We start from the raw sequence: 27,420 nt of genomic DNA, 5'->3' as shown, positions 1-27,420 counted from the left end.
AGCGATGTTCCAACATTTATTGGAAAGCCTTCCCAGAAGAGTAGAGGCTGTTATAGCAGCAAAGGGGGGGACCAACTCCATATTAATGCCCATGATTTTGGAATGAGATGTTCGACGAGCAGGTGTCCATATACTTTTGGTCATGTAGTGTATATATCAAAATGTTCATTCCCCTTGCTCTTTATCTTTCAGTCTCTCACACACAAACCCCCATGCAATCACCCACCAACCCCTACACGCGCGCGCACATACACAAACTTTCAAAGGCACCACATCATCTGACAATCGACAACGGCAAAGTGTAGTAGCAAGTAAACTTTATTTACTACAAGAATTAAGAAAAAAGTGAAACAATAATTACAACGGAGAACCAAATATACTTCAAGGAGGGCAGTAAAAATATAACAAATATAAATCAGTGGAAGAACCCAGAGCGACTTCCAGTAGCCGAACAAGGATGGCACTTCAGATAGGGAGAGAGTAGCTCTGGTCCAGGGTGTTAGTGTGGATTGCTAACGCTCGTCCTGCTCAGGAGGCTCAGTGTCAGGAAGCAGCAGTGACAACCTGGACCAGAGCTAGGGAGACAGCGCGACAGCCTGGCAAGCCGCATCAGGAGGGACACAACAAAAGCTTGGTGCTTTTCTTAGAATGAACAGATGCCATTTGAAATACAGCAAGCCACAAAATCAAACTACAGCAGTTGTGAGAGTTCTAACAGAAAACCAACCTCCGAGTCAAGAAGCATTGTATAAATTCAAAAAGTAAACACAGTCACCCCGATAAAAAGAGAAATATATTGATTCAAATATTGTTTTTATAGATAATGTGTCATTATGTCAAAGAGCTGTAGGAAAAAGCAACCAGAACGTTGATGACGCAAATTCAAAGTAAATATTTTCACAATGAATACAATATGTTGAAAAATACGTATTTTCAAAGTACTTTCAACCAAAAAGGACATTTAAATGTATTTTGCTCATAGGGTTGTAATGTACAGCATGTAGTTAATGGTCTTTTCTCCTGTGGATTTTTCAACAGCTCGATAAAGAATACTAACAATGGGACATTGCACCTTAAAATGTTCTAGATTCAAACCAAACTTTTGTGCTCTCAAAACAAATGCAAAATGACAAGTGTAATATCAAGAGTTGGTTACTTTTCTGAGTGAAGGACAAGGTTTTATAAATAGTACACGCTTTCATTTTCTGTTCCATGCTCCACATACGTTTCATGCTCACTCAAAGTCTCCGTGAACTTATGTGGAGCATGCAACTGAAAATGAAATAGTTCACTATTTACAAAACCTAGTCCTTCACTCTGAAAAATAATATACTTGTCATTTTGCATTCGTTTTGATATAGGCTTTAGTTTACTGGCACTCAAACATGTCCCTGGATCTTTTTTATTCCTGATCGTCAATATCATTTAACACATGTATCCCACAGGAAATTTAACAGCAAAGACAAGTACAGTTTAGAATGATAGTGAGCATCTTGTGTAAAGAGGAGACATTTTGGGCTTAGACACTGTAGAATGGTCTATATTTGACAAACAAGTAGAAATGTATAACTTTGGTCCAACTAAACCCTAAAACAGAGATATAACAGTCAGTACATTTGTTAACGGCTAATTTCGTTCTCTCATCACAAAATGCAAATGCCCACATATGTAATGCAATGTGACGCCTTTAGGACAAAACAATGGTCAACAGGTACTACAAACTTCAGCTATTTCTCTCAATATCTTGTACATTTTGATGAAAATAACTAACATGAAGCTGTATTTCAAATCAATGTTTTGAAATTGCAATAAATTGAATATCAGGCTTAAAAAGGGCAAATCCACCATTTTTCAAACTCATATTCATTATCTCCAGCACCATATCGGTGTCTACATGTTTCTATGATCTGTGGTTGCAAAAATAAAAAGTCCTAAGAAAATGCTTCTCGGTGACATCACAGGGTAGGATTAAAAGTAAGAAAAACTGATTTTCAAAACCTGCAACTAGTTTCTAGCCAGAGGGAAGATATTTTCTTGCTCCGCGTCACCGCGAATGTCACCGTTTTTAAAATGGTTGATGTCATCTTATACATTTTTCTACAAAACGTAGAAATGCACCATTTTCACATGTGTAGACACTGGTATTGTGCTGGAGATAACGAAAATGAGGTAGAAAAGTGGTGGAATTGCCCTTTAACACCACAATAAAATGGGATGTTTTTTCTTTATTTTAATGTTTTGGATTTTGTATACAGACGAGACAATATAGACTTTTGCATGCAGAGGCACTGAGTAGAGAGTTGTCTTCTCAGAACATGCTCAGTTTGTCTCTGCTAAAACTCTGCTTTACTATACAACGATTACACTACAGAGCCTAGGACAACGTCACATTTGCTTTCTCCACAATTTCGCATCAACAATACATCCTGCAATTTATATACACAGATACTTCACATATGTATACATGTTTGTGAACACTTCATGCGGCATATGAGACCCCTTTATGCATCTATGTGATTGTATAAAACAGTAGCTAGGACATTACAAAGACAAACCTTCTGTCCTCAATGTTTCTTCCTCCCCCCAAAAGTTCCTGATGACTCACTGTGGAGAGGCTAGTGCAGGAAAAAAAGATGGCCGCCGCTAACGTCGTTGCTTCAAAATAACTTTGAGCCCACCAAAACTGGTACAGTACCAACATTGGCAAGCAACATTATCGGCATTCCTAAGAACACAATGCACACAACACAAAGATAATCAAGTACATAAAATAAGGCCAGGTTGAAGCAAGTGCCCTGCGCAAGCATGGAATTCCTTATCAACTCCACTGTGCTCAATGTTAACTTACAGTTGAAGTTGGAAGTTTACATACACTTAGGTTGGAATCCTTAAAACTAGTTTTTCAACCACTCCACACATTTCTTGTTAACAAACTATAGTTATGGCAAGTCGGTTAGGACATCCACTTTGTGCATGACACAGGTTAGTTTTCTAACAATTGTTTACAGACAGATTATTTCACTGTATCACAATTCAGTGGGTCAGAAGTTTACATATACTAAGTTGACTGCGCCTTGAAACAGCTTGGAAAATTCCAGAAAATTATGTCATGGCTTTAGAAGCTGCTGATAGGCTAATTGACATAATTTGAGTCAATTGGCAGTGTACCTGTGGATGTATTTTTCAAGGCCTACCATTAAACTCAGTGCCTCTTTGCTTGACATCATGGGAAAATCAAAAGAAATCAGCCAAAACCTAAAAAAAAAAATGGTAGACCTACACAAGTCTGGTTCATCCTTGGGAGCAATTTCCAACTGCCTGAAGGTACCACGTTCATCTGTACAAGTATAAACACCATGGGAACACGCAGCCATCATACCGCTCAGGAAGGAGACGTGTTCTGTCTCCTAGAGATGAACGTACTTTGGTGTGAAAAGTGCAAATCAATCCCAGAACAACAGCAAAGGACCCTGTGAAGATGCTGGAGGAAACCGGTACTAAAGTATCTATATCCACAGTAAAACAAGTCCCATATCAACATAACCTGAAAGGCTGCTGCAGGAGGGACTGGTGCACTTCACAAAACAGATGGCATCATGAGGAAGAAAAATTATGTGGATATATTGAAGCAACATCTCAAGACATCAGTCAGGAAGTTAAAGCTTGGTCACAAATGGGTCTTCCAAATGGACAATGACCCCAAGCATACTTCCAAAGTTGTGTCAAAATGGCTTAAGGACAACAAAGTCAAGGTATTGGAGTGGCCATCACAAAGCCCTGACCTAAATACTATAGAAAATTTGTGGGCAGAACTGAAAAAGCGTGTGCGAGCAAGGAGGCCTACAAACCTGAGTCAGTTACACCAGCTCTGTCAGGAGGAATGGGCCAGAATTCACCCAACCTTTTGTGGGAAGGTTGTGGAAGGCTACCCGAAATGTTTGACCCAATTTTAAACAATTTAAAGGTAATTCTACCAAATACTAATTGAGTGTATGTAAACTTCTGACCCACTGGGAATGTGATGAAAGAAATAAAAGCTGAAATAAATCACTCTACTATTCTTCTAACATTTCACATTCTTAAAATAAAGTGGTGATCCTAACTGACCTAAAACAGGGAATTTTTACCAGGATTAAATGTCAGGAATTGTGAAAAACTGAGTTTAAATGTATTTGGCTAAGGTGTATGTAAACTTCCGACTTCAACTGTACATTTACAGCATATCCCCCAAATGGCATTTTTTCCTAGACATATCTGTTCTGTTACTATACCAATTTGATTAAACTGACTGCATCACTCTCCAATGTCAAACTTGATGCCCAATATGTATTTTATCATGGCTTATCTAATGTTGTGTAAACGTTCCAAAGGTTAGTTAAGTAGACAGGCGAGTATAGATGCAGGTATAAAAATTGTTTTAAAGCAGGGAGAGAATGGTTACGTTCCCTGCCCTTCCTAAAGAGGGCTGAGGCAGAGCTCTGGAGACCTGAGACGGGATCTCTTTCTGTGGATGTACTGACCTTCCATCTGTTTCAAATGGAGTGTGGAGTGGAGAGACATGAACACACACAGATCTGGGTTCAGTTTTGAATGGTCTCTCCTCCGTCCAGGTGAAAGGTGGTGTCTTTTTAGTCAGTCAATGTAGTTACAAAAACTAACTATACTACATTACTTCTACTTCCATTTTGTTCATTTAAAAGTTGATTTATTTCAAGGTCAAAATTATATTTTAATATTTGTAGGCTGAGAATTCTATGGAAAGATGTTCATTCACTCAAGTGAACAAAACAATATTAATATCATTGTCTCTCTAATTTCATGTTGTTATGGCAACTACATTTACATTACATAAGGTTTATCAGCTGACCGGATATATATATTAAAAAAAAAGAGAATCCATTTGGCTTTTTGGCAATAACATATTTTATGACGAACACAGGGATCGCTAATTGAGGACAGCACACAAAACCCCTTGTGGATATGTTCTCTTGATGGACAGCTTGGGTGGTTTTTACAGCTGACAGGAAGCCATCCATTGAAGGCTGACAAAACAGACTTCTGTTGAGGATGTAGGAGATTGGAAACTGGTGGTTAGACCTTTGACCTCTGGAGATATGTGTAAGAAGCACTGACCTCTGGGATATGGTTAGTTGGGCCTGGAGGACTGGGCACTAGGGTGTAGAGGCTAGTCTTGCTGGGCTACTAAGACAGTGAGGTGGCAGGGCATATGGGGGAAAAGAACATCTTCCTATTCCCCCCCTAACTCAGCCTGGTCAGAGTCAGAGGAGGGCCAGGGGGAGTGATTTTGATTTGGAAGCGGCACCAGCATAGAGCCCTGGGGGACTCCACTCTGGTTCTGGGCAGCGGCGTCGGGCAGGGTGAGGGTCTCAGGTGCGGACTTCTTGCGGGCTCTGTCCTTGGGGACGGAGAGGAACTCGGGCGCGTCAGAGCAGAGGGGGGTGGTGGGGGCGCTGGCGGGGCCGGAGAGGGTGCAGGAGGACAGGGGCATCTCGCTGATGGAGATCGGCGGGGGGAAAATCCCGATCTTCTCGTTGGTGGCTTCCTGGATGGTGCGCTCATACTCTCTCACCTCATCCATCGTCATGTCTGCACGGAGAGAGAGAATGAGGGGGAGACAGCACTCCAAAGCACGCTAACGCTTCTTTCTAATCTTAGCCTGCCGTCACACTACTAGTTATGTCATAATCAAAATGACCAAACATGTTCAAATCAAAAGTAATTTTATATTTTTCTCAAGTTGTGAATATTTTTTACTTAATGTTTTCCCGATATAGAAACAACTATAAAGCTCGCAAGAACCACTTCGCATAGAAACAGAGTGATTGGTTACCTCCCGAGTCACGTCAACACGAACAACAGAGCACGTCAATATGAAACAGAACAAGAGGAAATGAAACGACACATACGCTGGCTTTGTCATGAATCTCTATGTCATCCAGTGATGGGGAGTTTGTGGAATGCTCTTGCTGCTCATGGCAAACTTTAATGTTGGTTTGTTCATGCATACTTTTCTCGTATTCCCGCACGTCATCCAAGTTCATATCTGCAAAGAAGGAAGGAAGGAGGTCGAGATGTTGGCGTCGTCCCGTTAGGAAGCTCAAGACGAAGGTAGAGGGGTTAAGTGAGGAGGGGCACGCCGTGAGTGAGTAGAGAGCGCTGGGTGGTGATTAGTGCTTTTGGGAGGGGCCGAAAGGTCGAAGTTCAAGCACAATCAATAGGAGGTGGAGAGGGCAGAGCTAGCTTCCCACGACCGAAAAGAGTTGGCGTCGAGAGGAGAAAGCTAGTCAGGCCAAAGCCGGGTTATGAAGATGAAGAAAGGGAGGGATAGAGGGAGAAGGGAAAGGAGAGGGAGAGTAAATGATCCAGAACCCTCAGAGTCAGACGTGAAGGGTTGGGAACATCACCGCAAAAAATACATTCCCAAAGAACATCATCCCAAATACGTCAGGAGGATTTGGGTGAGGGGGAATCATCCAAATAGTGCATAGGAGGGAAAGTTATATCCCCCCCCCCCAGAGGTAGAGGAGAAGGGAGAGAGTGAGTAGCAGTGTCCCATTACAGCAGTAATGGCTTGTTATGGACTTACCCTGCAGCCATGGAAAAAGCTAAGCGCTAATAAGAGTCCTGCTAGTATTACTGCTGCTGCTCTCATTGCCATGCAGTCACGACCCACATACACACAACTGTCATGATTCAACGAGTGCAATATCTTGTGTGTAATATCACCCGATATTTTCAGCAATTGCTATTCTCTTGAGGAAATTGTAGCAAATTCAGCCAGTTGTGTTCACTATAGACATCGTACAAGCCTAGATGCCAACAAGAATGAAAAATATTTCGGACTCGAGAAGAAACAGACCAGTGTACAAGGAGGGATACTGTTTGATTGAACGCCAATACAGAATTGCAGGAATTGGTTTTACAGACAAACATGGAAGGAACTGCAGTCCAGGGGCTGTCTGTGTATGACTGAAGTAGTGAGCTAGTGAACACAGATCAACCCTGGACATGACAGTACTTCTAGGGGCGATTTTCCCAGACACAGATTATGTCAATTGAGCTTGCTTCTCAGTCCAGGACTGGGCTTTGAATCTGCCCTCTAGGGTATGTGTTCTAAGTTGGGTTATTGATTTCAGAGAGGTCAGCCAGCGCGTAAGATGGAGCAGGGTTAGATGCAGTGATGGGGAATTGGATGCTGTTAACGGTTTCACATGCCTTATTTACTTCTATAACACACAATGATACAGACAGTAGATTTGAGACGGCATCAACAGTAACCACGTAGCCCCCAAAAGGAGTCAAATCTTATTGATGACATTCTAAGGAAAGAGTGACTTCATAGGTCCCAGTGTTTAACTTGGGCCATCTTCATTAGGTACAGAATAAAAACTGGAAGGGACAACCTAGTCTTGTCCAATAAGTAGCACTCATTCATTTTAACTTTCAACACATAAGAATTAATTGCCCTACTGAACACTACCCAGTGATTAGTTAGTGAGAGGACCTACCGATCCACTCATCCACCCAGGCAAAAGCCTGCCTGTGGCCTAGAAGCAGCACGTCACGCACCACCTATAGGGAGAGACAATAGAGGGGGTCAGGGAACACTGATCTCAGAGCAGTTCTACAAAAATTAACCAGCACTATCTATGGAGTAAGTGGCTGCTATTTGTGTGTGTGAGTGACCTCTGACCTTGTGTACAAACTGCTCCACGCGCGTCTGCAGGCCCCACACCTCAAACTTGACGGTGACCAGCTTGTAGGAGCACATGATGGGCTCCTGGGTGTCCCTCCAGCCCTCCTGCAGCATGCCCCTCGATGTCTTCTCTGACTTGAAGTACCGCAGGTCCTGTTGGTGTGGACACACACACATAGATCTCAGTAATTAATCCAAACCTCTGCGCCCTGAGAGAAATACATTATGGTGAAGCTACAAATAGAACGCTAACGTTAAATAGGAATCCTTGCTTCCAGAGATTTTTCCCTAATTCCCTAATTTATCATTCAACCACCGCTTACTGCATCTACTATATTCAACAGTCTAACTATACTTACACAGATGCTATATGCTAACATGCTAATTTACAACACTGAAAATTAGATATGGAAGAGGTGTATGGGGAGAGAATTAGAAGGTGATGCTAGAGTTAGCTTAGCATTATCTGGTCAGAGCTGTATTGCGCAGTGTATCGTGGGTTTACCTACAATACAAACTCAATTCGGGAATATAACTAAATTTAAACTTATTTGAATCAAATTCCAACCCAATAAAATAGTTTGGAATATTTGGATGACTAGGATACTTAGGACAAAACCAATTATAGGTCGACCGATTATGATTTTTCAATACCAATAACAATTATTGGAGGACCAAAAAAAGCCGATAACGATTAAATATATATTTGTTATAATGACAATTACAACAATACTGAATGAACAATAAAACAATTATTTTAACTTAATATAATACATAAATAAAATCTATTTAGTCTCAAATAAATAATGAAACATGCTCAATTTGGTTTAAATAATGCAAAAACACAGTGTTGGAGAAGAAAGTAAAAGTGCAATATGTGCCATGTTAAAAAGCTAACGTTTAAGTTCCTTGCTCAGAACATGAGAACATATGAAAGCTGGTGGTTCCTTTTAACATGAGTCTTCAATATTCCAGGTAAGAAGTTTTAGGTTGTAGTTATAATAGGAATTTTGACGCATTGACTATTTCTCTCTATACCATTTGTATTTCATATACCTGCGACTACTGGATGTTTTAATAGGCACTCTAGTATTGCCAGCCTAATCTCAGGAGTTGATAGGCTTGAAGTCATAAACAGCGCTGTGATTCAAGCATTGCTAAGAGCTGCTGGCAAACGCAGTAAAGTTTGAATGAATGTTTACAAGCCTGCTGCTGCCTACCACCGCTCAGTCAGACTGCTCTATCAAATCATAGACTTAATTATAATATAATAAACACAGAAATATGAGCCTTTGGTCATTAATATGGTCAAATCCGGAAACTATAATTTCGAAAACAAAACGTTTATTCTTTCAGTGAAATACAGAACCGTTCCGTATTTTATCTAACGGGTGGCATCCATAATTCTAAATATACCTGTTACATTGCACAACCTTCAATGTTATGTCAGAATTACGTATAATTCTGGCAAATTAGTTGCAACGAGCCAGGCGGCCCAAACTGTTGCATATACCTTGACTCTGCGTGCAATAAACACAAGAGAAGTGACACAATTTCCCTAGTTAATATTGCCTGCTAACATGAATTTCTTTTAACTAAATATGCAGGTTGAAAAAAAATATACTTCTATGTATTGATTTTAAGAAAGGCATTGATGTTTATGGTTAGGTACAGTTGAAGTTGGAAGTTTACATACACTTAGGTTGGAGTCATTAAAACTCGTTTTTCAACCACTCCAAAAATTTCATGTTAAAAAACTACAGTTATGGCAAGTCGGTTAGGACATCTGTTACGTTCCCCAGTTTCTGTGTTGTAGCTTTTGTATTTGAGTGTGTGTGTTTAAAGAGATAGCTTCCTGAGTTCGACTCAATGGCTAATTGGAGAGCTGACCCCGCCCCCTCGTCAAGAAGCAGCTGACTCTAATTACTATTGCCACCTGAAGATATAAAAGCCAGTGTTCTGTGAGTGAATGTGAGTGTGAGTGTGAGTGTGAGTGTGAGTGTGAGTGTGAGTGTGAGTGTGAGTGTGAGTGTGAGTGTGAGTGTGAGTGTGAGAGTGAGAGTGAGAGTGAGAGTGAGAGTGAGTGTGAGTGTGAGTGTGAGTGTGAGTGAGAGAGAAAATGCACTGTGTTAGTTGTTGTTGGTAGCAGAAGTTTACATACACTAAGTTGACTGCCTTTTTAAACAGCTTGGAAAATTCCAGAAAATTCCATCTGAAGACATCAGTCAGGAAGTTAAAGCTTAGTCGCAAATGGGTCTGCCAAATGGAAAGTGACCCCAAGTATACTTCCAAAGTTGTGGCAAAATGGCTTAAGGACAACAAAGTCAAGGTATTAGAGTGGCCATCACAAAGCCCTGAGCTCAATCCTATAGAAAACTGAAAAAGCGTGAGCAGAGGCCTACAAATGTGACTCAGTTACACCAGCTCTGTCAGGAGGAATGGACCAAAATTCACCCAACTTATTGTGGGAAGCTTGTGGAAGGCGACCCGAAACGTTTGACCCAAGTTAACCAATTTAAAGGCAATGCTACCAAATACTAATTGAGTGTATGTAAACTTCTGACCCACTGGGAATGTGATGAAAGAAATAAAAGCTGAAATAAATAATTCTCTACTATTATTCTGACATTTCACATTCTTAAAATAAATCGGTGATCCTAACTGACCTAAGACAGGGAATTTTGACTAGGATTAAATGTCAGGAATTGTGAAACTGAGTTTAAATGTATTTGGCTAAGGTGTATGTAAAACCTCCGACTTCAACTGTACATTCGTGCTATGATTGTGCTTTCTTCACGAATGCGCTTTTGTTAAAACATCACCCGTTTGGCGAAGTAGGCTGTGATCCGATGATAAATTATCAGGCACTGCATTGATTATATGCAACGCAGGACAAGCTAGTTAACCTAGTAATATCAACCATGTGTAGTTAACTCGTGAAGATTGATTGTTTTTTTAAAATAAAAAGGTAAGTTTAACACTAGTTAGCAACTTACCTTGGCTCCTTGCTGCACTCGCGTAACACGTGGTCAGCCTGCCACGCCGTTTCCTCGTGGAATGCAATGTAATCGGTGTCCAAAAAAGCTGATTACCGATTGTCATGAAAATTTAAAAAATCGGCCCTAATTAAAATCGGCCATGCCGATTAATCGTCGACCACTAAAACCAATAGACTGAAATGGTGTCCGTCTGTCGTATCACTGTATCTTTGAGTATTACTGAGTATCGGTAAATGTCCTTGTATCCACTGTCATTGTTATGTCTGAATCATGTTGCTGGTTCTATTTTCAGACTAATAATAAGACTCCAAGTACCAGTGTTTGACTACAGAGAGACAGCCTGCCTCGGCTGCAATAACCCCTAATAACCCCTAATAATAACCCCCCCCCCCGATTACCTCTAATGAAACCACACACACAGACAGACTCACCTCAGACTCTTTATAGTATCTCTCAGGGATCTCGTCGTAGGCGATATCCACAAAACACACTTCCCTTTCCTGGTCTTTATTGTCACTGTCTGAGAAGATCTGAAAATAGACAAAAATTCCCAGGAGGTACAGTTAGTTATCTATGGCTTCGGGCATCAACAATATCCTCTTCGCAAAACTACACAGCTCACTGATGTTGATTGTGCCTCCCAAATCTCCATGGTTATCATTCGAGGCCCTGTTTGTTATTTGACGGAAGCTAGTCATTGTCCATTCTATTTCAGCCAGTGGTCAGAATATCCACGGGGTCAGATATTTGATTTATCATTGCCCATATTCACTAAGCATCTCATAGTGCTGATCCAGGAACAGTTTAGCCTTTTAGATCATTATGAATAAGATTACATGGACGGGGGGGGGGGGGGGGGGGGGGGGGGGGGGGGGGGTGATCCTAGATCAGCACTCCTACTCTGAGACACTTGATCCATACAGGCCCTGATCTTAGATCTTTGATTATGGACCTCTTAAACTGAGCTGCTCCACTAGGCTACTGCAGGGACACGTCGTTGTGCAACGCAGCCAGAAGGGAGAGCTCTAAGCTTGCTGTTGATTGACGTCCACTATACAGTATTCTCACTGTCATTATCTCCAGTTCGACAGACAGACAGACAGACAGAGACAGACAGAGACAGACAGAGACAGACAGAGACAGACAGAGACAGAGACAGAGATTTACATTACATTTAAGTCATTTAGCAGACGCTCTTATCCAGAGCGACTTACAAATTGGTGCATTCACCTTATGACATCCAGTGGAACAGCCACTTTACAACAGTGCATCTAAATCTTTTAAGGGGGGGGGGGGGGTCTAACCAGGGGCAAAAATCTGATATCAACCTTGGAGGGGACAATTACATGAAATTTTCTCAGGATCAATTCCTGAGGGGGACACCAAAAGTAGTGCTGTAACACATAGACTATGTTGTAATATGTTAAATGTATATTGAGGGACCATAATCACTACTACTGGATAATTGTTAGGTACAGTAGTTAACTGAAGGGTTGTCCCAACTTGTTTAAATCATTATAATACTACTAATAATAATAGTTATAGCAATGTTCCTTATCAGTGCAGTGTTCCTCTCTCTTGAAACGTTTGCAAGAGTTTGCGGTTCTATAAATTGTGGGTGTGGCTGATATGGTTTTGTGTCATCACTGAGGTAACTGGACGATGCTGTGCCACTGTCCCCTATACTGGTGCTGCTGGCAACAAGGGTGACACCTGGTCCTGCCGTGGCTGTGACACTGTCCTCAAGTCTCTCTCCTTGGATCTTTCCCTTTCACCACCCTCACTGACTCACAGTCTGTCTACTAGAAAAGAAATAAGGTGTTTGCTGTACTCCTAACTACCGGTACCCAAAACTACACAATTAATCACAACAGCAATACCATTGCCTTAAACAAATCTTGGTTCAGTCACCAGTTTAAATTGAGAGTGGGGGTATTCATGGCATTTTCCAATTATGTCCCTATTTTACAAATCAAAAAAATTGAGAACCTTTCATAATGTTGCCAAACAAAGACTCAACAAACTTACCTGAGACTCCCTGTCTCTGCCAGTCTGTCCCTGCATATCTGTCCCCAGCTCTGCTGTCTGTGTGCCATCTGTTGCCTGCTCTGCCTAATGACATCATTGTGAAATATTTCCATTAGCATTTCACTTCTTTCTTATGAACATTTTATCAACTGGTCTTTGAGATATTAGGCTACTAGAGTTCTTACTTTGCGTTTTGGTGTACTGAAAAATACTCTGATGTCCGTCTTTTTACTTTTTTCTGACATTTTTTTACCTGGCTGGCTGGCTGACCGGTCTAGCTGCACACACACATTTACACAACACATGCTGCAACGTTTTGAAATTTTAACATAGTTTGTTTCATATTGGCAGGCTTCCAACAATAGCTGAATTTGCAAAGCTAGCGAGCACCAATTCCGTTTCTGTGGTGTTTGCTATAATCTTTGCTACCTGGTTAAAGGTGAAAAAAATAAAAAATTCACTAGCGACAATTTAGCTTTTGCAACGAGACCATTAAATATATTTAAGACAATGGTATAAGAGAGTGTAGTTTTGTTCAGTTTGGACTTCAGTTTATTGCTAACCTTATCACACGGACTTTGAAGCACTACAGCTGCATGCTAATCTTGGAATAAACTGACGATAGCAAATATTCCATCTTTGACGACGCCACATAAATGGAATAGGTACTAGCTAGCTTGATAGTTAATGTTTGCTTTAGTTTGCGCGCTAGCTCTGCAAATTCAGCTAGTGTGTGAACCCTGCAACATGAAAAAAATATATACATTGCTAAAGCGCGATTGACTGGATTACCTCACGTCAGTTACGTACATTGAGTGCCTTTCGGACAGTAGATACGAACCCTCTATTACCTTGCCAGCTAAAGAACTGGCAGTGGATCAAATCATTGTGAGGCAAAGGGCGGGGGGGTCGCAATCTTGTGAAATTTAAAAACGCGCTATTAAGTGTCTATAATCAGCACAAGTGCTTTCATTGCGTATTATTAATATTATTGAAATTACATAGTTATGTTTACAGTGATATATTGGGGGGGACAAATCATATTTTCCCCAGGATGGGGGGGTCGTGTCCCCCCCGTCCCCCCTGGGATTTCCGCCTATGGGTCTAACAGACAGACAGAGACAGACAGACAGACAGAGCGAGCCACAGGGAAAAGATGGAAACACAGCATTAACCATGCTCTGTTTCCATCTTAGGAGCTAGAGGTGTGTGTGTGAGAGAGCTAGGCTCGGTTATCGAGAGGAATACTCCAGTACGCTAGGCCTCAGGGGATGAGTGATCGAATGCTCAGACAGGGCAGCGTGCAACATTTCAAAGTGTGTTTCAACGTCTATGTTCCACATCAATGCTTCCAGCTAACGGCGGATGTATTGAAGTTGCATGGATAAATAGTGCATGAATGTCAAGAACTAACATTATATATATATATTTTTTTAAGAGTTTCACACCAGTGATCACAACCTAAGAGAGATATGTAGGCTTCATGCTCGTAGCTGTGGGTGGGTATTGTAGCTACGGATGAATATTGTATGCCTTGCTGCCTAACATGATTATGAATAGGAGTCCAGCGAGAAGAACGTGGCTGTGATGGTGCCACATTTATAATATATTTGTACCTTATTGAGGTATAATAACTACATAAAGAAACCTGTCAAATGATGTATGACTTAACGTAAATGAAATATCATATTTGGCAATATGATCAGAAGATTGTTTTGGTTCAGCTGACGTGCTGTATTTGGACTAGTCTCCAATGCCAAAACTTCAAGATGCTCTATGGGTTGGTAAAGTGTGCCACCACCCCCCTCCCCTGGGCCAGACACACGTTTCTTCAATCGATACTGTGGACTGAGGTGTGGACTCTGACCACTGCCTGGTTGCCCTCAGTGACTTATAGCAGGGTGTGAAGCTGCAGTGCTGTGCTGAATGTCAGGAGGTGTGAGGTTCAGTGAGACGAGAGACGTGGACATGCACATTTGCGCTCCCTTTCAATACATCTCCCTGTCGTCTTTCTCTCCTTTCCATCTTCTTGTCCATCTCGGTTCTCTTTATCGCTCTCATCTTCCTTTCTTCTCTCCATATCTCTTCCTTCCTCTCCCTTCCTCTCTTCCTTCCTCTCCCTTCCTCACCTCCCTCACCTCTCTCTCCCTTCCTCACCTCTCTCCCTTCCTCACCTCTCTCTCCCTTCCTCACCTCTCTCTCCCTTCCTCACCTCTCTCTCCCTTCCTCACCTCTCTCTCCCTTCCTCACCTCTCTCTCCCTTCCTCACCTCTCTCTCCCTTCCTCACCTCTCTCTCCCTTCCTCACCTCTCTCTCCCTTCCTCACCTCTCTCTCCCTTCCTCACCTCTCTCCCTCCAAGGGGCCCTTCTGCCACAAGATGTGTGAAAGAGTCCTGCTGGCACATTGTGGGTGACATGCCATCATAGATAAGTGCAACCAAGGGACAAAGAGAAGAGGGAGTAGAAAGAGGAAGAACGTGTAATAAATAATGAGGGGAGAGAGGAGGAACGTCAGGAAGAGGGGGAACGTCAGGTAGAGGGGGAACGTCAGGTAGAGGGGGAACGTCAGGTAGAGGGGGAACGTCAGGTAGAGGGGGAACGTCAGGTAGAGGGGGAACGTCAGGTAGAGGGAGAACGTCAGGAAGAGGGAGAACGTCAGGAAGAGGGAGAACGTCAGGAAGAGGGGGAACGTCAGGTAGAGGGAGAACGTCAGGAAGAGGGAGAACGTCAGGAAGAGGGAGAACGTCAGGAAGAGGGAGAACGTCAGGAAGAGGGAGAACGTCAGGAAGAGGGAGAAAGGACAAGGGCGGTGGAGGGAAGAAAGAGTGTGCAAGAATGAATGAAAACGAGCAAGTAAGAGGGAGAGAAAGAAACTATGAAACTGTCTAATGGTGAAGTCTCAAGGAGAGAGAGAGAGAGAGAGAGAGATAGATAATGACAACCATAAACCGTTAGGAACAGTATTTAAGCAGTGGCTCTTCTCCAAGCCTAACAGCAGCCCTGCCCTGTCACGGTCTGCTACCTGATACGACAGTGGAATTATCAATCACATCCTCTAACCACACCCTCCATTCATTCATTCAGACAGAATATGCAGTCCGCTCACACACAAACACTACTTCATTCACACACTGTCATTCACACAGACGCACTGTCATTCACACATGCATGGATGTACACACAGGCACGCACACAAACACAAATTAAATCCAAACAGACATTCAACCCCTTCTCTGTCAGGAAATAGGACTGTGAGCGTGAAAACACATTTTTACAACCTGACATTATCTTTCATAACACCGTGAGCACAGAAGCACAGGGCTGCATATTATTTCACAACGTACAGTATCTTGGCAGAGAAGATTCTGAAATTTGGACCAGACTATACAGTGTTGATGCAGAGCTTGTGCTGGCCAGCCCTGAAGCTGCGTTGTCCGTGGAAAGAATCACATGGGAGCTTTTTAGTGGAACTTGTGCCTGCAAACACATACGCGTGTCGGCATGTGTCTGTACGCGACACTAAATGTGTACTTGATATGTGCGTGTGTGTGTGATATGACTCCAAGTGTGTATGCGTGTGTGTGTGTGTGTGTGTGTACGCACAGAGACACTGGCCAGCAGTTGTTAGAGAAGAGAGGTAGGCTGGGGTCGGATTACAGATGTAGAGACCAGAGTGTCTGCCTTTTACATTCAGTCTGCCTAACATCCTCTCCTTTACATTCAGTCGGATATAACATCCTCTCCTTTACATTCAGTCGGATATAACATCCTCTCCTTTACATTCAGTCGGATATAACATCCTCTCCTTTACATTCAGTCGGATATAACATCCTCTCCTTTACATTCAGTCTGATATAACATCCTCTCCTTTACATTCAGTCTGCCTAACATCCTCTCCTTTACATTCAGTCGGATATAACATCCTCTCCTTTACATTGTCGGATATAACATCCTCTCCTTTACATTGTCGGATATAACATCCTCTCCTTTACATTCAGTCGGATATAACATCCTCTCCTTTACATTCAGTCGGATATAACATCCTCTCCTTTACATTCAGTCGGATATAACATCCTCTCCTTTACATTCAGTCGGATATAACATCCTCTCCTTTACATTCAGTCGGATATAACATCCTCTCCTTTACATTCAGTCGGATATAACATCCTCTCCTTTACATTCAGTCGGATATAACATCCTCTCCTTTACATTCAGTCGGATATAACATCCTCTCCTTTACATTCAGTCGGATATAACATCCTTTCCTTTACATTCAGTCGGATATAACATCCTCTCCTTTACATTCAGTCGGATATAACATCCTCTCCTTTACATTCAGTCGGATATAACATCCTCTCCTTTACATTCAGTCGGATATAACATCCTCTCCTTTACATTCAGTCGGATATAACATCCTCTCCTTTACATTCAGTCGGATATAACATCCTCTCCTTTACATTCAGTCGGATATAACATCCTCTCCTTTACATTCAGTCGGATATAACATCCTCTCCTTTACATTCAGTCGGATATAACATCCTCTCCTTTACATTCAGTCGGATATAACATCCTCTCCTTTACATTCAGTCGGATATAACATCCTCTCCTTTACATTCAGTCGGATATAACATCCTCTCCTTTACATTCAGTCGGATATAACATCCTCTCCTTTACATTCAGTCGGATATAGCATCCTCTCCTTTACATTCAGTCTGATATAACATCCGCTCCTTTACATTCAGTCGGATATAACATCCTCTCCTTTACATTCAGTCTGCCTAACATCCTCTCCTTTACATTCAGTCGGATATAACATCCTCTCCTTTACATTCAGTCGGATATAACATCCTCTCCTTTACATTCAGTCGGATATAACATCCTCTCCTTTACATTCAGTCGGATATAACATCCTCTCCTTTACATTCAGTCGGATATAACATCCTCTCCTTTACATTCAGTCGGATATAACATCCTCTCCTTTACATTCAGTCGGATATAACATCCTCTCCTTTACATTCAGTCGGATATAACATCCTCTCCTTTACATTCAGTCGGATATAGCATCCTCTCCTTTACATTCAGTCGGATATAACATCCTCTCCTTTACATTCAGTCGGATATAACATCCTCTCCTTTACATTCAGTCGGATATAACATCCTCTCCTTTACATTCAGTCTGCCTAACATCCTCTCCTTTACATTCAGTCGGATATAACATCCTCTCCTTTACATTCAGTCGGATATAACATCCTCTCCTTTACATTCAGTCGGATATAACATCCTCTCCTTTACATTCAGTCGGATATAACATCCTCTCCTTTACATTCAGTCGGATATAACATCCTCTCCTTTACATTCAGTCTGATATAACATCCTCTCCTTTACATTCAGTCTGATATAACATCCTCTCCTTTACATTCAGTCGGATATAACATCCTCTCCTTTACATTCAGTCGGATATAACATCCTCTCCTTTACATTCAGTCGGATATAACATCCTCTCCTTTACATTCAGTCTGATATAACATCCTCTCCTTTACATTCAGTCGGATATAACATCCTCTCCTTTACATTCAGTCGGATATAACATCCTCTCCTTTACATTCAGTCGGATATAACATCCTCTCCTTTACATTCAGTCGGATATAACATCCTCTCCTTTACATTCAGTCGGATATAACATCCTCTCCTTTACATTTAGTCTGCCTAACATCCTCTCCTTTACATTCAGTCGGATATAACATCCTCTCCTTTACATTCAGTCTGCCTAACATCCTCTCCTTTACATTCAGTCGGATATAACATCCTCTCCTTTACATTCAGTCGGATATAACATCCTCTCCTTTACATTCAGTCGGATATAACATCCTCTCCTTTACATTCAGTCGGATATAACATCCTCTCCTTTACATTCAGTCGGATATAACATCCTCTCCTTTACATTCAGTCGGATATAACATCCTCTCCTTTACATTCAGTCTGCCTAACATCCTCTCCTTTACATTCAGTCTGATATAACATCCTCTCCTTTACATTCAGTCGGATATAACATCCTCTCCTTTACATTCAGTCGGATATAACATCCTCTCCTTTACATTCAGTCGGATATAACATCCTCTCCTTTACATTCAGTCTGATATATCATCCTCTCCTTTACATTCAGTCTGATATATCATCCTCTCCTTTACATTCAGTCTGATATATCATCCTCTCCTTTACATTCAGTCGGATATAACATCCTCTCCTTTACATTCAGTCGGATATAACATCCTCTCCTTTACATTCAGTCTGATATATCATCCTCTCCTTTACATTCAGTCGGATATAACATCCTCTCCTTTACATTCAGTCTGCCTAACATCCTCTCCTTTACATTCAGTCGGATATAACATCCTCTCCTTTACATTCAGTCGGATATAACATCCTCTCCTTTACATTCAGTCGGATATAACATCCTCTCCTTTACATTCAGTCTGATATAGCATCCTCTCTTTTCACATCTGCAGGACTTTCACTAACATTGTCTGGCCATGATAAATGACCAGACAGGTTGATGCCCGTCTACTCTCTCACGACATTAAGAGTGGATTTTTCTAAGACCAAGACTGAAATTCTCCTTACACACACACTTCATCCTAACATACTATTATGCTAACATAATAGCAGAGATATTATTCTGTAGAGAAACGAGTTTGTGAATTGGTAGAGAGACAAGGCCAGAGTATAAATTAAATGGCCTCTTCAATTAGCAGAACTGCACTTGGCAGACACTGAGGGGCCAGAAGGCCCCTATTATGGAATTACTTTATCATACTGAAGGTCTCAAAGCAACACACACACACACACACACACACACACACACACACACACACACACGGTCTTTACTCACGTTGTCATTGCTGCCTTTGTTGTCCTCGTATTTCGTCTCTATGTGAATGGAGAACTTGGGCAAGAAAGAACACTGCGAAACAAAAACAGAAAAAATGTCTCAGGCGAGCTATTTGAAAATGGTGGAAAAACAACATCTTTCACCTGAAAATTGGTGTTTAGTTTTATAATGGTTTGTGTGTCAGAGACATTTAGTCTCTAGACTTCTTGTACCAATATCCCCACCAACTGATGCGTTTGGTTCTTTGTTCAGAAAAGGGGAGATGAATGTATAGGAGTATGCTCGTGTCGGAGTGGTCTGTGTGTGGTGTGCATGTACCCCCCTCCTATGACTCACACACAGCCTTTTATTGAGCCTGAAACGGGCTCGGTCACTGTCAGAGCCATGTCTCCCCTTCATCCCCCGTTTCCCCTCCATCCTCTTCTCGCTGCTGCTCTCTTCCTCTCTATATTAAGCCATATGACTCATTGGTGGTGGCATTTATCACTTTCGGAGAATTTCAAAATGCCACAGCTCAAAGGCTTTAGACAGTATGTAACAGGTGGCAGCGGCAGGTTTCCAAGACTGGCATCAATCTTAAACCCTTTTCAGACAAAAAACACTGCTACAGTCATGTTTTATAATGGGTTGAGACGAATGTTTGTCGTTAACGCCTTCCTGTGAACTACCAGTGTATAAAGCATTATTTGTATGTATTATGGATCCCCATTGGCTGCTCTTCCTGGGCTACAGCAAAATGAAGGCAGTTATACAATATTAAATCATTAGAGAATTCACAACACACTAAGTGTGTGCCCTCAGGCCCATACTCCACTACCACATATCTGCAACACAAAATCCATGTGTACGTGTGTATAGTGCGTTTGTTATCATGTGTGTCTGTGCCTATGTTTGTGTTGCGTCACAGTCCCCCCTGTTCCATAAGGTGTGTTTGTATCTGTTTTCTACTGCTTGCATCAGTCATTATGACTCCTATCACATTATAAGACTTGCTATAAGCATCTATAACAGCTTATAGTTGTATAGAGTCATGTACTAAAATCTCTCAACCAAGAACATTTGGAATCAACATCTATAGCAAACCCACGCCACACAAATAGTGGATACCTAAACCTCAAAAAGATATGGACATGTGAAAATACGTTACTCTACGCAGAAATCACTCCACCATTTCCTGGTTGCTAAACTTCCAATAGTTAGCCTAATTTCAGTTTATGTGACAAAACAAGCACCGCTACTTAGACTTGCTTTCAATGATAGTGACAGATCTATAACTCACATTTCTATGTGAATTTGGTCGGGTCGCCCAAAAAGTGACATATTGCAGCTTTAAAGGCATTTAATACCAAGTAAATAGTATTTAAGAAAGCTCTGGAGAAAAGTATTTAAAGAAAGCTCTGGAGAAAAGTATTTAAAGAAAGCTCTGGAGAAAAGTATTTAAAGAAAGCTCTGGAGAAAAGTATTTAAAGAAAGCTCTGGAGAAAAGTATTTAAAGAAAGCTCTGGAGAAAAGTATTTAAAGAAAGCTCTGGAGAAAAGTATTTAAAGAAAGCTCTGGAGAAAAGTATTTAAAGAAAGCTCTGGAGAAAAGTATTTAAAGAAAGCTCTGGAGAAAAGTATTTAAAGAAAGCTCTGGCAGCAAGTAAATGGACATCATTTGACACCTTAAGGGCAACTGAATCCTCAGGGCAGTAAAAATGTATGACGCTTCTCGTGAGTGAAACGAGGGTATGGATGCGTCTTTATCTCTGGAGAGCACATGCCTAACTACAGACATACATTCATCACCATGAAGAGAGCTGTAATTCAGAAGAGACACACGGAAATGCACAAGCGTGAACACACAGTGCGCTAAGCTGTTGCTATGGACACCCATACGCAATGTCTCAATAGGGGAAAGCTTCAACCTAACAAAGTCACATACATTTCATACAAATCCAAAACAACACAACCCAAGCCTTCTATATACACATATCCCAAAACACTGACTCCATATGTAACGTCTAGCTAAAACAACCAGTGAAGCAGAAGAAAATGGTTAGAGAGAGAGCTGGGGCGTTCTTCCCTGGTCCTTCCACGTTGCTGCATTGAATGCGCCCGGACACCCTGCGCGTTACTGAACTGCGGTGGCTCTCTTCACAGCTGATCAATAAAAAGGAAGAGATACTTACAGTGTACTCTAGAGAGAGGCAGGCGCAGAGGGACGCGTGGGAGCAGAGGGGAGAAAACACACCACAGTTAGGGCTTCAATGACGCAGCAACACGGTAGCAACGCAGACAGGGTTACGATGTGACACAAGAAACAACGCAGCTTACACATCCGGGAACGCTGCTGAACATTTTCCATTGTCTTTTGAACAAACTTTTCTGGGAAATGATGCTGACCCGACGTTCTAATAACGTTACGAGACTAATAGTCTGACGTGTTATTTCAAAACCAAATGGGAAACAGACAGAAACGTTGCCAGAATGTTCTCGCAACTTTATTAGAACGTTTTTTTTGGGGGGGGGGGGTAGCTGTGTGCACACTACAGTATAAGTTGACTCAGCTAGCCTGGCCATGCTATGAGCTCAGTGCCACAGTAACTAGATTAGGTTGAGGTTAGCCTGGTGCATTTCCGCTAGGGTTACGGTCGATACGTGGTCAGAGTTCATTTCTGACCTAACACAAGCATTAGTGGTGCATGGATCCTGGTTCTACAATAAGACGTCGGTGTGAGCGTGTGTGTGTGTGTGTGTGTGTGTGTGTGTGTGTGTGTGTGTGTGTGTGTGTGTGTGTGTGTGTGTGTGAGCGTGCGCTCACCTGTGATGGTATAGGGATAATAGTTCCAGGCCTTCTCTGTTACGTAGAAGATGTTGGGCACCACTGCTCGAGCCCAGCTGGGCAATTTACTAGAGAGATAGAGAGAGAGGGAGGGAGAGAGAGAGGGGCGCAGAGAGAGAGAGAGAGAGAGAGAGAGAAAGAAAGAGAGATGGAGAGAGAGAGATGGAGAGAGGGAGAAAGAGAGAGAAAGAGAGAGAGAGAAAGAAAGAGACAAAAGAGAGAGAGAGAGAGAGAGAGAGAGAGAAAAAGAGAGAGAGAGAGCGAGAGAAGAAAGAGATACATCATGTCTGATTAATTGGCGCCATCAGCATTTCTAAAGTTCGAGTGGTTCTTCTTCCTTCCTTGTTTCTCTCTCAAGGTGAGTGGGCGTGTTAAAAAGCCCCGGCCATAGAAGGCAGTTAAAAAAGAAGCTTGAAAATGAAACTAAGAACATTGAAAAAGATGACGAGAGACAGCAGCACTTACCAGAGCCGTCACAACACTGCCTCAATGGGTTTTTTATTTGTATTACAACGGCAAGGTTTTGGGGGAGAGGTTGAGCTCTATTTTACACGCAGGTGCACCGAAACACACACGCCTTGGCAGAGAAAGCTGAAGGGGACATTCACTCAAAGGCTCTAGTGAGTGTAACAGTGACATATAAAAGGTGTGTGTGTCCGCGTTGTGGCATAGAGATTGGTGTGTGTGTGTGTGTGTCCGCGTTGTGGCATAGAGATTGGTGTGTGTGTGTGTGTGTGTCCGCGTTGTGGCATAGAGATTGGTGTGTGTGTGTGTGTAAGCCTCCAATCTCTAATAAAAGCTTTAGAAATGCTATTTTCTTTGATCACACATTGATAAAGAAGCTACATGACTGAGCGCGTGGCGACAGCTGATATAAAAAGAAACGGAAACGCCAAAGAAATGTTGACAGGCCGACTATTCACAGCCTGTCCCCCAAAAGCAAATGACTGTCACTCCAGCTGCTCAACGTCTCTCATTCTTCTTTTAAAACAATCCATCATGCCCGTCCACACATTGGCACGTCACACTGCACCGCCAAGCTCTGAAAGCGGTGGCAAGGTTTCTCTATCCCCACATCCCACACCTCACCCATTCCTACAGTATTTAAAGACTCTGGCAGGGAAACCAGTCATTTGCGCTTAAGTTCTGAAAGTGTGTGTGTGTGTGTGTCCGCAAAGTAGACCCACTCACTTCATTCCATCACAAAATGAACTATCCGAGTCGATGTGTAACGAAGACCATTGAAATAATGAATTCCTAATTTATGTTTAAGTTAAGAGGTTTTTCAAGCCAGAACAATGATCTAGCGAATCAGAAAGGTGATTGAGTGCTGGGGACCAATGACGCAAAGCCCACTGGCTTCAATTTCCTGCTTGCTTAGGAATATTAGGGCCAATGTATTTCTATTAAATAAATCATATCTGTCCTGTTCTGTTGTGATGCATGAGACATAACTGGCCCGAAACTAAATGTCTATTACATTTAGAATGTTCTTCTCATCTTATTCTCAATTATTTCCCATGACATTTATGTTTTCGCGACAGAAAGGCCTTGGTTTGCACAGAAGGTTGAGAAGAGCTGGCGGAGTCCGTGTGTCTTGGAGTGGTCTCGTCCTCCCACGTTCTCCTCTCTCTCCCTCCCTCCCTCCTTACATAAGGCAGACACCTGGTTCACTATGCCTGAGATGGATGTTTATGGAGAGGGTGCACTTGTAGTAGTCAACATGGACACACACACAGACGGCTGAAGGCACCCATCTGCTGTGAAGAACTAGAGCAGCGGGGAGTGTGTTTAAGAGGTGGTAGGGGCTTAGGTAACTGTAGCCGTGGTTGCACAACGAGTGGCGAGTTAACATATGCACACACACACACAGTGTCCCTGCTGTTGCTCAATCTCACTAGATAATTCCCTTGTCGTCATACTGTGTCCTCTGATGAACTGTGTCACCATTAGGACATTACTTCACGGGTTCACATCTTCTCTTACAATAATGAATGGTGAAGGTTTTCCTCCTGGGAATTGGGTAGTGACAAATTGTTATGATAGTAACACTGTAGTCTATAGCCAGTCCTTATTCAAACTATACATGATGTATTCCATGACAGATCCAAGCAGGACGGACTGTCATAAGACCTGACCCAGGATGTGTCGTTTTGAAGAGCCTGCTGCAGGCTTTTTGGTCATGTTCAAATATGTCTCCTTCTGAATATGCATGTATCTCTCTCTTGCTCTCCCTCCCTCCCATTCGCTCTCTCCCGTGTGTCCCTCTGTTCCCCTCCTTCCCCCTCTCTCTCACTCTTTCTCTCTCTACGATGAGCGGTACGGCAGGGCAGACCCTGGTGACTCAGCACCTTTAGGTCCCGGGCATCCCGACCGCTGACACATGTATTTGTGATGAAATCTAACGCTCCCTGTCCCTCTCTCTATCCGTAGATCTTGCCGACTTAGGAAGTTTCTGTCCTTGTATGCTCAGCGATGCGCTGGGAGAGGTCACGCACGCACACACACACACACACACACACACACACACACACACACACACACACACACACACACACACACACACACACTGCTGAGAGCCAAGAAGTGAAGGGCGAGTATTGTGTGTTACACAGCTGTGAGGGCTAAGTAACTCGGGGCAATGCAACAGCAGCAGTCTGTCACGCGAAGCCTCGAGTGTGTGAGGAACAACACTGTCAGCATTCCAAATGGCACCCTATTCCCTACATAGTGCCCTAAACCTATAGATGCCCCCCCCCCCCCCCTGGGATTTATTGTCAGTAGAACAGCAGCATCTTGTTTTGGTGTACAACCATTGACCACAGATCTCAGATTGTACCTTCAACACGGGTGGATGATGGTCACTCACCTGTTGAGGTAGACGCGTTTCTCCGTGAACTGACCCTGACCGTGGGCGGGGTCCTCAAACGGTTCATTCTGCACCACCTCCACCCCTTCGCCACGGTCACTCTGCTCATGGCTGTGCTTGCTGATCATATATAGCTGACCAATCCTGTACTGGAGAGATCAGAGGGAGACAATGTTTAGGGTACGACCGCAACACGAACACGTTCAGTTTAACAAATGAATTTAATACAGCTGATCTAGTCCTGTAACGGAGGAAAACCGAGAGGTGGACCCGACCGCAACACGAACATTAACAACCATGAATAGGAAGAACACGTATGAATTCTTACAAAGTGACTTCAGAAAGTATTCACACCCCTGGACTTTTTCCACATTTCGTTGTGTTGCAAAGTGGGATTAAAATGGATGTAATTGTCATTTCTTTGTCAAAGATCTACACAAAATATTGTGTAATGTAAAAAAAATAACACTAAAAATGTAAATAAACACTTGTTTACTTAATTGTTTTGGTCTATTGTATTATTGACTGTATGTTTGTTATTCCATGTGTAACTCTGTGTTGTTGTTTGTGTCACACTGCTTTGCTTTATCTTGGCCAGGTCGCAGTTGTAAATGAGAACTAGTTCTCAACTGGCCTACCTGGGTAAATAAAGGTGAAATATATATATATATTTTTAAATTAGATAAGTATTCAACCAGAGTCAACACGTGAGAATCACCTTCGGTAGCGATTACAGCTGTGTCTGAGTAAGTCTGTGAGACCTTTACAAACCTGGATTGTACAATATTTGCCCAGGATCATTTTTTTAAGTATTCAAGCTCTGTTAAGTTGGTCGTTGATCATTTCTAAACAGCCATTTTCAAGTCTCGCCATAGATTTTCACGCCGATTTAAATCAAAACTCTAACTAGGCCACTCAAACATTCTTGGTAAGCAACTCCAGTGTATTATTTGGCCTTGTGTTTTAGGTTATTGTCCTGCTGAAAGGTGGATTTGTCTGGAGGAAACAGAGAGGGACCAGACCAGAGATGGGTTAGCTTATGCCAGCAGCATGAACATGTTCAGCAACAGAATCAAAAAATAAAAGAGTTCAACCGACAACCACACAGCAATGCAAAAGGGAACCACACAGCAATGCAAAAGGGAACCACACAGCAATGCAAAAGGGAACCACACAGCAATGCAAAAGGGAACCACACAGCAATGCAAAAGGGAACCACACAGCAATGCAAAAGGGAACCACACAGCAATGCAAAAGGGAACCACACAGCAATGCAAAAGGGAACCACACAGCAATGCAAAAGGGAACCACACAGCAATGCAAAAGGGAACAACACAGATAATCATCTCCAATGACACGTCAACACCAGATAAACAACAGATTCTTTTTTTTGTGAGCCTCATCTGTCACAAATGCTTTATTAAAACAGTTGAGTTTGAGGTAGATTTAATTTCACCCTTCAGGATGTCACCGCCAACATTTGGAAGTCATTGTTTTTCAGGGCTCTTGCCCTTTCCTTTGAAGACGACTAGAAAGAACGACCACCAGTGAAGTGCTTCTGAGACTTCCTGACCAATCTATTGAGGCTTTGATCATTCAAAGTTAATCCACAAAGACTGGCTTTTGATCAGAGTTAAGCTGCTGTCCCAGAGCAAGAGACAAAGGATGGAAAGAGAAAGGGGGGGGGGGGGGCACAGCGAGAGAGAGAAAGAGAGATGGTGAGGGAGGGGAGGGTGGGGCTGGGAAAGGAGTGGAAAGATACAGAGGGGGCAGGGAGGTTGGAAGAAGAGGGAATGGGTTAGAAAGACAGAGAGGAAAGATAAAGAGGCAGAGAGGATTGAGAAAAAGAGCCAGCAGAGAGAGAGGATGAACGTACAACCAGGATAGGCAGAGCGAGAAGATGAACGTACAACCAGGATAGGCAGAGAGAGAGGATGAACGTACAACCAGGATAGGCAGAGAGAGAGAGGATGAACGTACAACCAGGATAGGCAGAGAGAGAGGATGAACGTACAACCAGGATAGGCAGAGAGAGAGAGGATGAACGTACAACCAGGATAGGCAGAGAGAGAGAGGATGAACGTACAACCAGGAT

General features: G+C 42.5%; 1 protein-coding gene across 6 annotated transcripts in view; it reads right to left on the bottom strand.

The window, feature by feature from the left end:
- Window positions 1-300: 300 nt before the first annotated feature.
- The window catches only part of LOC129839435 (cytoplasmic phosphatidylinositol transfer protein 1-like), a 75,018-nt gene continuing 47,898 nt past the window's right edge, over window positions 301-27,420 (bottom strand). The window contains exons 2-11 of one of the 6 annotated variants that reach the window (XM_055906894.1): window positions 25,326-25,474; window positions 22,436-22,524; window positions 21,804-21,811; window positions 19,634-19,705; window positions 12,745-12,828; window positions 11,148-11,246; window positions 7,715-7,870; window positions 7,530-7,593; window positions 5,928-6,064; window positions 5,515-5,607 (exon numbers count right to left, since the gene is read on the bottom strand). In XM_055906894.1, coding sequence (XP_055762869.1) covers window positions 5,602-5,607; window positions 5,928-6,064; window positions 7,530-7,593; window positions 7,715-7,870; window positions 11,148-11,246; window positions 12,745-12,828; window positions 19,634-19,705; window positions 21,804-21,811; window positions 22,436-22,524; window positions 25,326-25,474 — 864 coding nt within the window. In that variant the 3' untranslated portion in view covers window positions 5,515-5,601. Of the gene's footprint in view, window positions 5,608-5,927; window positions 6,065-7,529; window positions 7,594-7,714; window positions 7,871-11,147; window positions 11,247-12,744; window positions 12,829-19,633; window positions 19,706-19,969; window positions 21,812-22,435; window positions 22,525-25,325; window positions 25,475-27,420 lie in introns of those variants that run through there. The other 5 variants (XM_055906891.1, XM_055906890.1, XM_055906895.1 and 2 more) reach the window with 5 other exon arrangements.

Source organism: Salvelinus fontinalis, chromosome 40 (genome assembly GCF_029448725.1).
Source record: "Salvelinus fontinalis isolate EN_2023a chromosome 40, ASM2944872v1, whole genome shotgun sequence".
Lineage (NCBI taxonomy): Eukaryota > Metazoa > Chordata > Actinopteri > Salmoniformes > Salmonidae > Salvelinus > Salvelinus fontinalis.
This window is presented reverse-complemented; position numbering and strand designations above follow the sequence as displayed.